Below are 13239 nucleotides of genomic sequence, written 5' to 3'. Positions count from 1 at the left end.
ACCTCTCCAGTTTCTCACTGCAGAAAAGCTGGTGTCAAATTAGATTTCCGACTCCAGCTTAGTTAGGAAACTCCTGGAAATAAGTTCCCCTAGATCAGCCAGCGAATTCATCTCTTAGCAGTATGACACGTTTGAATGGAACGTGCTGCACAGCTACTGTATGATATCATACAAGTTCAGGGCCCATATTCATAATGCATCTCAGAGTAAGAGTGCTGATCTAGGATCTGCCTTTTAGATCAGACTGAACACAATATTATGGACTGAGGGACCTGATCCTAGATCAGTGCTTCTAATTCGAGATGCTTTATGAATATGGGCCCTGAACTTCTCCTAATCTTACCTTTTCCCTAGTTCGACAGTTGGTTGTACAGAAACCGTAACCTGGCAACTGGCAGCCACACTGTACCTTGGTACCTTTGTTCAATATCCCACCAGCCGACACTTTCTTGTTTGAGTCATCTAATATATATGGATGGAGGAGGACACACTGCATTTCTTTCTGTGCCCTTTGGCTTGTTTGCATAAACCCCATCATGGGTTGACATGGCAGTGAGGGAGGTGATTCTGATGTGTTTGGTTAAGACCTCATGACAAGGAATAACATGCTGGAGCCTTTCAGTGAGACAGCAGTGAAACGTCTTGTTATTCACACGGGCACTCATCTAGACTGATCAATAATATTTGTAAAAGTAAAGAATATTCATAGAAAAAGCACTTGATATGTCAGCCCATCAAGACTTCCCTCAACTTCCCCTGCTTACTAATGCTACTGAAGCTCATGTTTGCTGAAGTACTTTTTGACAGCAGTGATGGATCAACCAATTCAGTAGCACAGTAGTTACCTTTTTAATGAAAACATTAAATTCACAGTCATATTAGTTATAAAAGTGACCCATATAAAAACCAATCAGTATTATACTGTACATATATGCTGAATATGTGATACACATCACACCTGACAGTTTTAACAGCTTATTACCCAAGCCGTTTGTCTCCCGTACTGTAGTTTCATCACCTCAAAAGAGCAACAAACAATGACAGGACGTTATTGAGGTCACGTACTCTGAAGACAAAAAACACACAACAAAGTTATTTGACACGTTTCTTGGGTAACTCATGCTGCCATGTTTTGTATTTCTGACAATACTATTTTAGAAATGTATGCATCACCTTCAATGCTAATATGAATTTCAATTGTTTGCGATACATTTTTTTTTTCTCCAGCATTGTGATGCATATAATGTGGAGCACGATAACACAGATAATATGACAAACGAGAAACAATAAATGAAAGAGACAAAAGTACAGATATGCTGAAATGAAAGCTTTGTGCCTATGGCATTATGACACAAGAGGACAGGCTGTTTACTACCTTATGCCACCCAGATTCAACCCTGGATGTAAATTGAATTTCTTCAAATGATACAGAAACTTCACAGTCATGGTTTAAATGAACATGTTAGTGTAACTAGCCTATTTCTGGAAATGTTGCAAAACATGCAAATGAAAGAGAGCGTCACAATCAAATGTACAGAATCTATTTTACAGCATTTTATCCTATATTCTTGATCCTACATTTTACAGCACTTGATCCTACATCCAACATTTGTCATAATGTAAAAAAGGGCCAAAATTCTAGCATTAATTCAGTAGGATTCCATTGAGGGGGGCATGTGTCCTGGATACTGGAGTACTGCTCTTGTTTCTGAATCATAAGCTCCATGGCAGGCAGGAGAGGGACCCGTGAAAGCCCCACTCTGCACTGCCACCAAAACCCTCTCTCTGCTCCTTCCATCTTCTCTCTGCACTTTGTGAAGGCTCGCTGAGACGGAACTTGTCTCTGGCGTACATTGGAGACACAAACAGAGCGAAGAACAGGCACAGAGGCCCTTAAGATTATTTTAGGGATCTAAAAAACGAAAACCAATCATCCTAGAATTTGTACCACCCAACCTCCCAGAAAGAATTCACTGCCTCTTTCATCCCCCCCTTCCTCTCCTTCTTCCTCTTCTTCCTGATCAATCCAAGTCTGTTGTGGAGCATATGAGGAAATCACAAAGTTATCCTCTGCTGTTAGACCTTGAGGGGCAAGGGGTACCCAGTGTTGTTTGTAACCAGACAAGAATGTCATTGATGAGGTATCGCAGTCTGCAAGGTTGATGGGAGGTATGGAGTGAGATGGTGAGTCATTGGAGTTATTGAAACACATTGGAGAGATCGGGGTGTATATTGTTCTCTCCTCCTCTCTCCCTGTACCAGGGCCCAACCACTCTGTCTCCCCCGTGGTGACCAGATCAGACAATAGTGATGCCCCTTGCCCAGTGTTGTCTAGGTCCCACAAAAGGAGCTGCCCCTTAGTGTCTGTAGGCAGTGCCATGCTGGCCATGGCACTCTGTCTCTGGCTGGAGCAGCAGAGTGGACAGAGTGGCAGTTGGTTATCAATATGCCGCAATGTGGGCAGTACCAGGGGGTGCCCTGTTGAGTCCCTGTCTCCAACACACTGGTTCGGCTCAGGTGGTGCTCCACACGAAAACAAAACTGGACCACCTTGAACCCAACTGGGTTTGTGGTCACTGGATTCAGATGACCATGGAGAGTTGATGTTGTCTTTGCTGTCTGGATGGTGATGGCATTCTTCCTTCACACCTTCATTGGATACCTGCACTACGACCATGCTATAGTTGATGGAGGACTGGGTGCTGTTGTTGGAGTACTCTGGGGGTGGACCCTGCTGGCCCATGCAGGTGTCACAGTGCCTGGGCTGGGCAATGGAGGAGGGTCTGTCCTGGGGGGAATAGGACCCAGACCCACTGCTGGTGAACTTTGACCCCATCTGGAGTTTACCAGTCTTCAGGTTACCATAGGAGAACCCCACAGGGTAATGATACGGCTTGGCAGTGGAGATAGTGATGGCTTCTGGAGGGTACCACGATGGAGGTGGGATGTTGCTTGTTGTCAGTTTCTGTGTAGAAGAGAAAGAGGATTTAGTTTATGTAACTTACTAAAACACCTCTATGACCCCTTCTACATTCCACCAAACCCTTGGAATCACTGAGTGGTTACAATGTATGTCAAACCAAAATGAACTTGTTCAATTATAATTCTGAACAACTTTCATGGCAAGAATGAAATGAGCTCAACTGAAACAACACTGCTGTAATCTTTTATAATTGCTTTCAGTTCTTGGCATGAAATGCAAATTACAGTGATACAACTGATTAAACAGGAATGATTTCTCAGCATATGAGAGGAGTTGGAATAAAACAGATACAACTTTGGGAAGATTGGTAAAGATTGGTAAACCTTTAAAGAGAAAATGAATGATGATAAAGTTAAATAATTTCCTCATAAATCAGTGCGTTTGTAAATTGCAAAGAGATAACATTTTATCGTAACTACTGTTACACATTGTGCCCTCTTCCAAGTTAGGTGTTGCTCCAGATGAAACTCAGGTTCGGTTTCACCCTATTGAGGCCTCTCATACACATGTTACTGTAAGTTTGGCCTGGAGGCCTGTTTTTCCAGTAACAGGAACTGGCACTCCTTCATATATGGGCAAATCTCCAATCAACATTTCTTACCAAGGCGTCTGGCATGTTACTCTTCTTTCTCACATAGTGACGACACACCACCACCGGTAGCAGGAGAGAACCAAGTAGCAGACACCCTAAGAGGAGGAACCAGGGGAACAGCAGCCAGGGGTCACCTAGATGGGGGAAGATTGTTTCTATTACACCTCAGTAATGGCAATACAGCTGCCTCACTCTCAGAGCCTATTGTAAATTGCCAGCGCTATAGAGCAAGCGTGGGCGTGTCTGTGAGGTCTGTCAGTACAGTAGTTTCAAGGATGCATAAATAAGAGGCTCCATTCAGTCTTGTCACCAGAAAGTGAGCCTTTATATAATCTTTGAAAAGGCAGCAGTAATACCCTTAACATTGTGAAACTACAGTACAATGCATTTGCAGTATGCCTTTAAGTTCTTTATGGTAACAGTATGGTTACTCAAATCATTCACAGATGATTCATTCAACAAAACTAGCAAAGGCAAAAAGGAAAGGCATTACCAGCCTGGTCTCATAGACTAGACGTAACATAGTAAATGTAAATCCGGGACAGTCAAATTAGTATGATATGTACCGTTTGGTATGGTTACAAAAGACAGATGGTTACTTAAAGCAAAAACGAAAGTTGGGTGGTTGGTCGGGGTGGATGGGTGGATGTATAACCAAAGGATGCGAGTTCAAATCTCATCACGAAAAACTTGAGAATTTTAACTAATTAGCAACTTTTCAACTATTTCCTACTTTTTAGCTACTTTGCAACTACTTAGCATGTTAGCTAACCCTTCCCCTTCCCTTAACCTAATTCAGAACATATAATACAAATTCCAATTCGTAACATATCGTACGACATGGGTGATGGACAACCACAAATGAATACATACAATACGAAACGTAACATGGAGCGTCTCGGATTTACATACAAAATAATACGAAATGCTCTGAGACCAGCTTGTGCATACATGCAGAGCCTTGAGGGACACCAGATGACCTCACCTGGTAATGCCACACAGAATGTATGGCTCTCACTGGGATTTCGGTGTATTTCTCTAGTTGGGATGTACACTACATAGCCACAGTACTCTACGTTGATGTTCTTTAGATTGTTGAGGACAAACTCTCCATTTGTGTTTTTGTGGACCTGTGAAAAAAAGAGTCAGCAGTCAGAACTTGTTTTGTGTATCTAACGTGTGTGTGTGGGTGGGTGTGCGTGTGTCTGCATGCATATTGTGTGAGCAGTACGTGTGTGTGTGGGGTGGGGGGGTTATCACCTGTGCTGCCCAGCTAGGACGAGTGATGTTGAGGGTATAGAAGGTTGGAGGGTCATGGTAGGAAAAGCCGGTACTGTTGAAAATCTTCTCAATGGAAGTCTTATTATCCGGTCCTAACGGTAGGGTGACAGTCACTTTTAAAGATGACGTTGTGGGTGTCACAGACACATTGGCTGGCCCAAGGACAGCTGACGTGTAAAAGACAAATTAAGGGTGAGAATAAGACTAAGGAAAAATAACGAATTAGTGACAATCTGAAGAGAACAGGATAAACCCATTCAGTATGGGCCAAATGCTAACTGGACGAATTGGTGAGTAACAGAAGCTTTCATGGAAACATACTCTGATGTCATTAGAGAAAATGAACAGACAATTGGAGCGATGTGTATGTATCACAGCTACGGATTCTGCCCTCTGAGCCAACACGTACTCCAAAAACATCCCAATCTAGAAAAAGTATGATAAAGAGAGGAAATTGCTTACTGTCTCTCAGAGGTTTAAACAGTGCTGTATGGCCTAGCGAGTGACTGTTGGCGAAAACCTGAGCACAGTATACATGTTGATAGATGTATGGTGTCTCTGCAGTGAGGTCACAAGAAAGAGTTGTGATGTTCTGGCACGCCATATTCAGCTGGTATGGCTCTCCGTATCTATAATGAACACAAAAAACATGATCAAACACACTATGTTTTTTTACCTTTACTTAACCAGGCAAGTCAGTTAAGAACAAATTCTTATTTTCAATGACAGCCTAGAAACAGTGGGTTAACTGCCTGTTCAGGGGCAGAACGACAGATTTGTACCTTGTCAGCTCGGGGGTTTGAACTTGCAACCTTCCGGTTACTAGTCCAAAGCTCTAACCACTAGGCTACCCTGCCACCCCATATGTAAGGAACCCTTAGCCAAAATTGAATGTTGCATTTTGTAATAAATATTGAGTAACACTTTACTTGATGTCTGCAGGTACAATGCTTAAAAAAAATTATAAGCATGTATGAGCATTTATGAGCCTTTATCATGACATATCACATGTTGCAAATGTATTGCCTTTCAGGGTGTGCGTGCGGCAGCCTAGCTGCTAGACCATAAATAGCACAACAGAGTTCTGAAATAGGTGTGTTATTTAACCCCTTACTTCCTCATAGAAAAATAACTGAAGGATAGTGTGTCAAACAGGGAACCGATATTCAGCGGGGATGATCAGGGCCAATCTTTTTCTGAACTGATTTGATGGTGGAGCTATGAGGCATTGAATAAGGACATGCAAGCCATTCCAGGTGACCGTCTCGGAGAAACAAATCAATGCGATTGGTGTGGCACTTGGCATTTGCCCGTCAGACCGTGTCATGACCAATTAGATGAGCTGACGTTTCCACTTTGTAGCAATATCTCAACGAGGCAGTAAGACAAAGTGATTGAGACGAAAACGTGGCCTTGCATAGCCACAGGTGAACTGAGTGCCGTTTGTAAAGTTAAATGTTACATTTTTACAGGCAATTATTTTTACAGATTTATCCCTGTGGTGATGCACAGACCACAGCCTGTCTGCTAAGGCTTGCCCCAGCCAGTGGAGCTCAACCTGCAGCATGGAGAAGTACAGTAGCACCACGGTTTCAAGGCTGATGGCAGTAGGTGGAGCAGCAAATTGAGCAACCCACCATATCCAAAACAATGGGGACAACAATGGGGACAATGATGGGGACATCAATGGGGACAACAATGGGGATAACGATGGAGACAACAATGGGGACAATGATGGGGATAACGATCGGGACAACAATGAGGACAACAATGGGGACAACAATGGGGATAACGATGGGGACAACAATGGGGATAACGACGGAGACAACAATGGGGACAATGATGGGGACAACAATGGGGATAACGATGGGGACAACAGTGGGGACAACGATGGGGATAATGATGGGGACAACAATGAGGACAACAATGGGGACAACAATGGGGACAACAATGGGGACAACAATGGGGATAACGATGGGGGACAATGATGCTGAAAAGGAGCATGGTTCCGTCTTTCAGCACACAGCTTTAAAATGTTGTTGACATAAGTCACATGTCGCCCTAGGTCACCCTAGCCTGGGCACATAAATATGTTGTTGGGTTGAAAGGTGAAAAGGTGACCACTGTTTTCCTGTCTCTCACCTTTTGTAATGGACACTGTAAAGGACCCCTTCATCTGGGCTGTCGACCTTGTTCCAGTGGAGCACAGTGTTGAAATTCCTAGAGATGAAGTATGGCTTCCCTTCACCAATGGCGGAACAACCTATAGATAAAGAGAAAGACGGTGGGGAAAGTGAACTTGAGACTGTCCATTCACCAATAGCATTCGTAGCATAACGTCTCTCTAGTCAGTACACAAAAAGCATTGCTCTATTATTCAACATTGTCACGACCTATGTGACATGCTCACAGCAACAGCCTCTGTCAAAGGATCTGCCTCCCTCGGGACACACTTGCTCCGTTTTCACTCATAGCAGCTGTGGGCCAAACTCAAACAGGGCTTACGTAAGCTGGGCTTTGTTTCATTGGCAGCAGGAACTAAAGTGTGTAATTGTTCCAGGGCTACAAAGGAGGGAATATAAGCAACTGAACATGTGGAAGCAAGCCAATTGTTTGATTTGAGTGCGAATAGGATGAAACAAAAGCCACAGTTTGGGTCTGTAGGGCCCATCCACAAAGGACTCTATAATAAGATAGAAACTGTAGTGGAAGAATAATAGAAGGTGATAATTGCGATGAGCGACTTGCAGGCGCTGAGGCCCAGCGTGATGACATGAATCATGATTTATGATGGCTGACCATCTGTGGGGCTACCACGGGGTTTAAACACACCTTATGTGTGGACTTCTCTGTGGAGGGACGTTCCCACAGAACCCTGCGAGTACAGAGACCATTGGAGGTGTGAAGACAGATGAAAACGTGAAATCGACTACATGAATGTGGTTGGGAGTTAAACTATCATGTTTGAATTGTTTCAAGAATTCATAAAGAGCAATGGATATTGATATGTTTCATTGTGCTGTAAGTGCTATGGATTTATTGTTACAGGGAAAATGCGGCATTCTATCAATCGGACGGCTGATAGTTCAAAGAGGGAGCTATATTCTAAATTGAGTTGATTAGATTAGAATCTGGGTGTGTTTTTCTGTCTTTTGTTTTTACTAGCAAAGTGCAAAGAAATGTTCATTCAGCTTGAGTGTGTGTTCATGCTTGAATTTGTTTAAAGGACAGTAAATTTGTTCATATGAATTGAAGGCAAGTGTAACCACGTTAAGTCTCATTTACGCTGATTAGTCTGTAATGTATGTATGTCACGTACACTGCAATTGTTTGAGTGTTAATTATTTCATGACTGGGACATTCTACTAGTTGAATTAAGTAAATGCGTTCCTCCTTCTACAGAGTAAATCTTTGATTGACTCTACTCTTACAATTTAGCAGGTCTATTGGCAGTTGTTATATACAGTAGGGCAAAATAGTATTTAGTCAGCCACCAATTGTGCATGTTCTACCACTTAAAGAGATGATAGAGGCCTGTAATTTTCATCATAGGTACACTTCAACTATGACAGACAAAATGAGAAAAAAAATCCAGAAAATCACATTGTAGGATTTTTAATGAATTTATTTGCAAATTATAGTGGAAATATATTTGGTCACTATAACCAAATAGTTTGGTCACCTACAAACAAGCAAGATGTCTGGCTCTCACAGACCTGTAACTTCTTCTTTAAGAGGCTCCTCTGTCCTCCACCTGTATTAATGGCACCTGTTTGAACTTGTTATCAGTATAAAAGACACCTGTCCACAACCTCAAACAGTCACACTCCAAACTCCACTATGGCCAAGACCAAAGAGCTGTCAAAGGACACCAGAAACAAAATTGTAGACATGCACCAGGCTGGGAAGACTGGATCTGCAATAGGTTTGAAGAAATCAACTGTGGGAGCAATTATTAGGAAATGGAAGACATACAAGACCACTGATAATCTCCCTCGATCTGGGCAAGATCTCACCCCGTGGGGTCAAAATGATCACAAGAACGGTGAGCAAAAATCCTAGAACCACACGGGGGGGGACCTAGTGAATGAGCTGAGACCAAAGTAACAAAGCCTACCATCAGTAACACACTACGCCGCCAGGGACTCCAATCCTGCAGTGCCAGACGTGTCCCCCTGTTTAAGCCAGTACATGTCCAGGCCCGTCTGAAGTTTGCCAGAGAGCATTTGGATGATCCAGAAGATTGGGAGAATGTCATATGGTCAGATGAAACCAAAATATAACTTTTTGGTAAAAATAAAAATATAACTTTTTGGTAAAAACTCAACTCAATTCTTTGTTTGGAGGACAAAGAATGCTGAGTTGCATCCAAAGAACACCACACCTACTGTGAAGCATGGGGGTGGAAACATCATGCTTTGGGGCTGTTATTCTGCAAAGGGACCAGGACGACTGATCCGTGTAAAGGAAAGAATGAATGGGGCCATGTATCGTGAGATTTTGAGTGAAAACCTCCTTCCATCAGCAAGGGTATTGAAGATGAAACGTGGCTGGGTCTTTCAGCATGACAATGATCCCAAACACACCGCCCGGGCAACGAAGGAGTGGCTTCGTAAGAAGCATTTCAAGGTCCTGGAGTGGCCTATCTCAACCCCATAGAAAATCTTTGGAGGGAGTTGAAAGTCTGTGTTGCCCAGCAACAGCCCCAAAACATCACTGTTCTAGAGGAGATCTGCATGGAGGAATGGGCCAAAATACCAGCAACAGTGAGTGAAAACCTTGTGAAGACTTACAGAAAACGTTTGACCTCTGTCATTGCCAACAAAGGGTATATAACATTGAAGTATTGAGATAAATTTGTGTTATTGACCAAATACTTATTTTCCACCATAATTTGCAAATAAATTAATTTAAAATCCTATAATGTGATTTTCTGGATTTTTTTTCTCTCATTTTGTCTGTCATAGTTGAAGTGTACCTATGATGAAAATTACAGGCCTCTCTCATCTTTTTAAGTGGGAGAACTTGCACAATTGGTGGCTGACTAAATACTTTTTTGCTCCACTGTACACAATACCCATAGCATATGCCTGAGTATCACCTTGACATCCCTGATCTGCTTGCTTCAGTAAATTAATGCTAGTACATTGGACGCCAGGATTAGCTATTCGTATCTCTTAATAATTGAATAACGGTGCAAGTTAGACATGTTCATTATAGTCATTCTTAGAGGTGATGCAAGTCTCACTACCTTGGCTAGATCCTCTAGAGACTTACAGGGCCTGTCGCATTTATTTACATAATGTTGGAGTCAGATTGATAAAGGCAGTTTATTATTATGCTCAACATCATTTCTACATAACGATTGGATAATTTCCATCCAACTACATAACGTTTGGATAATTTCCATCCAACTACATAACGTTTGGATCATTTCCATCCAACTACATAACGGTTGGATCATTTCCATCCAACTACATAACGGTTGGATCATTTCCATCCAACTACATAACGTTTGGATCATTTCCATCCAACTACATAACGGTTGGATCATTTCCATCCAACTACATAACGGTTTGATCATTTCCATCCAACTACATAACGGTTGGATCATTTCCATCCAACTACATAACGTTTGGATCATTTCCATCCAACTACATAACGGTTGGATCATTTCCATCCAACTACATAACGTTTGGATCATTTCCATCCAACTACATCCAACTACATAACGGTTGGATCATTTCCATCCAACTACATAACGTTTGGATCATTTCCATCCAACTACATAACGGTTGGATCATTTCCATCCAACTACATAACGGTTGGATAATTTCCATCCAACTACATAACGTTTGGATCATTTCCATCCAACTACATAACGTTTGGATCATTTCCATCCAACTACATAACGGTTGGATCATTTCCATCCAACTACATATAGGTGGGATTTTCACTACACTACAATATAGATACACTAGGAAGAATTCATACTTAATTAACCTTTCCTTTTTTTAATGTCAGTTACGTATGTAGAAGCACTTACGTCACAGTGCATCTGGTCATGTCTCGTGCAGAATACAGGTTACGCGATTCACCAGAATATGATACACAGCCTCGACTCCCTTCCACATCAGCATTTTGATATGCCCTATAATAATGTAGTCAATATAATAGACCACTCAAATTAACTTGCCCTGGGGATCCATTTTCCATTGATCGCTATAATTTAGTCCACATAGGGTTCACTACTCTTTGTCCACCAGGATCTTGATTAGAACTGTGGGGAAATCTCGAGAGACTCACATCATCTAATTCATTACGACCTCATATTAAAACAATGACTGTCGTGATGCGTCCCAAATGGGCCCCCTATTCCCTATATGGCGCAGTGCTTTTGTCCAGAGCACCAGTGCACTGTTTAGGAAATAGGGTGGCACTTGGGACGCAACCTAGGTTTATACCTACATGGAGTGCGCTCATCCAAATCAAACAGGAGATCCGTAGTGCTCCGTTAAACTCACCATGGCAGTACAGGAGAAGCACCACGACCTTCCTAGGCCACAGATCCATTGGGCTTGAGGAGTCAGAAGAGTGAGATTAAAATTCCGTTCTCACAGTCTGTACTCCTTTCTCCTGATTTCCTCAGGGAGAACCCACCATGTGATGTGTAGTAAATACGACTCCAGTCAACAACAAAAAAAACAGTAATGGTCCAGGCCAAAAAAATCAATGAAGACACAAGGAGAGACCAAGTCCCAATCCACCGGGTATCGGAGAGCAGATCTGGGATTCATAGGATATCCTATCCACGACCTGAACCTTCTCTGACCAGTTTAGGGAAAGGAGCACCCATCCCCAGGTGAGCTGCAGGTGAACTTTGGAACCGTCTTATCAACTTTGTTCCTGTTTTTGTCTCCCTATGCTCAACCTCCCTCCCACAAAGTCTCGACTACTGTGTTGGTTGTCCTCTCTCTCTCTCTCTTTCTGTCCCTCTCTCTCTTTCTATTTTTCTTTCTCTTTCTATTTCTCTCTCTCCTGTTCTTGTCTTTCAGGTTTTATCTGAAAATGTATCCTAAATAAATACAAAGGCGATAGAATGTGCAATCTGTCAACACATCTCACCGCCACATGAGAATACTGTTTAACCTGTTTTCAGTTTCACCAGTGTTCTACTTCTGTGTTTAATGGTTTTCAAACAATGGTATGTTACATACAAGTAGTGTGCACAGAAATGGAACACCTTTCTGTGCACAACCATGGTGTGTACAGAACATGAATTATTGCATCGGAATGAATGAAGGAGACTCCAAGAAATATTGCTTCAATGGATCTTTGTAGGATAATTATGGAAATCTGATTTTATAATGGAACCCATATTGTTGCCCACGGGAGTCTATGCATAGTCCCTGCTATCCACCACCATATCACATAGACTTTGTTTTAATAGGGTAATAACATGGAACATCAAGCATTTTGATTCTCGATCCAGAGGGTATAATACACACTGAATGATGTGTCTATTATCTATTGTCTACACTGGTGTGAAGAGTTGCTCAGCAGTTTACAACAGGAGGAAGTGTCACGCCCTGATCTATTTCACCTGTCTTTGTGATTGTCTCCACCCACCACCCGTTTTCCCCCATTAGTCCCTGGGTTTGTCTTGTCAAATCAAGTCAACCAGCGTGGTTTCCCGTGTTCCTGCTTTTTCTTCTCTCTCTTTTGCTAGTCCTCCCGGTTTTGACCCTTGCCCGTCTTGACTCTGAACCCTCCTGCCTGACCATACTGCCTGCCCTGACCTTGAACCTGCCTGCCTGCCTGCCACTCTGTACCTCCTGGACTCTGACCTTGTTATGATCTTTTGCCTTTCCACGACCATTCTCTTCCCTGCCCCTTGGATTGTAAAACATATCAGAGTCTCGAACCATCGGCCTTCCGTAGAACCAGGTAGAACCCTTTTTGGTTTCAGATCGAAACCTTTTGGGTTCCATTTAGAACCCTCTGTGGAAAGGGTTCTTCATGGAACCCAACAGGGTTCTAACTGGAACCAAAAAGGGTTCTTCAAAGGGTTCCCTTACAGGGACAGCCAAATAACCATTAGGTTCTAGAAATACCTTTTTTCTCTAAGAGTGTAGTGTGCACCCAATAAATTGCTCTATCAAAAAGTTATTGAGGTTTATTGTATTTATAAATCCGACCAGTTTCTTATTTAGAACTTTTGATCCAAGGCTGTTTGCCGAGAACTTTGATATGAGATTAAGTTTATCTTTGAGAAGTGTCTCAGAGTTGTCACCATATTCTCAGGAGAGAAGTGCACACATAGATACAATAAAATGCAAGGTTTTATATTTCATTATGTGAGTCCACGCACCTCTTCCTCCAT

At 42.4% G+C, this 13239-nt stretch overlaps 1 protein-coding gene across 1 annotated transcript; it reads right to left on the bottom strand.

The window, feature by feature from the left end:
* Positions 1-825: 825 nt before the first annotated feature.
* LOC110517041 (uncharacterized) lies at positions 826-11896 on the bottom strand. Its single transcript, XM_021595273.3, has 7 exons — positions 11381-11896; positions 6999-7119; positions 5319-5485; positions 4836-5023; positions 4561-4705; positions 3585-3709; positions 826-2965 (listed from the first exon to the last, which is right to left on the bottom strand). The coding sequence occupies exons 1-7, from the start codon at positions 11427-11429 to the stop codon at positions 1931-1933; spliced, it is 1830 nt and encodes a 609-aa protein (XP_021450948.2). The 5' UTR covers positions 11430-11896; the 3' UTR covers positions 826-1930.
* Between the last annotated feature and the right edge of the window lie 1343 nt (positions 11897-13239).

Source organism: Oncorhynchus mykiss, chromosome 3 (genome assembly GCF_057628025.1).
Source record: "Oncorhynchus mykiss isolate SJ-2025 chromosome 3, ASM5762802v1, whole genome shotgun sequence".
NCBI classification, from domain to species: Eukaryota; Metazoa; Chordata; class Actinopteri; order Salmoniformes; family Salmonidae; genus Oncorhynchus; species Oncorhynchus mykiss.
The sequence above is the reverse complement of the archived record's forward strand: the minus strand, read 5'-3'. Positions and strand labels throughout refer to the sequence as shown.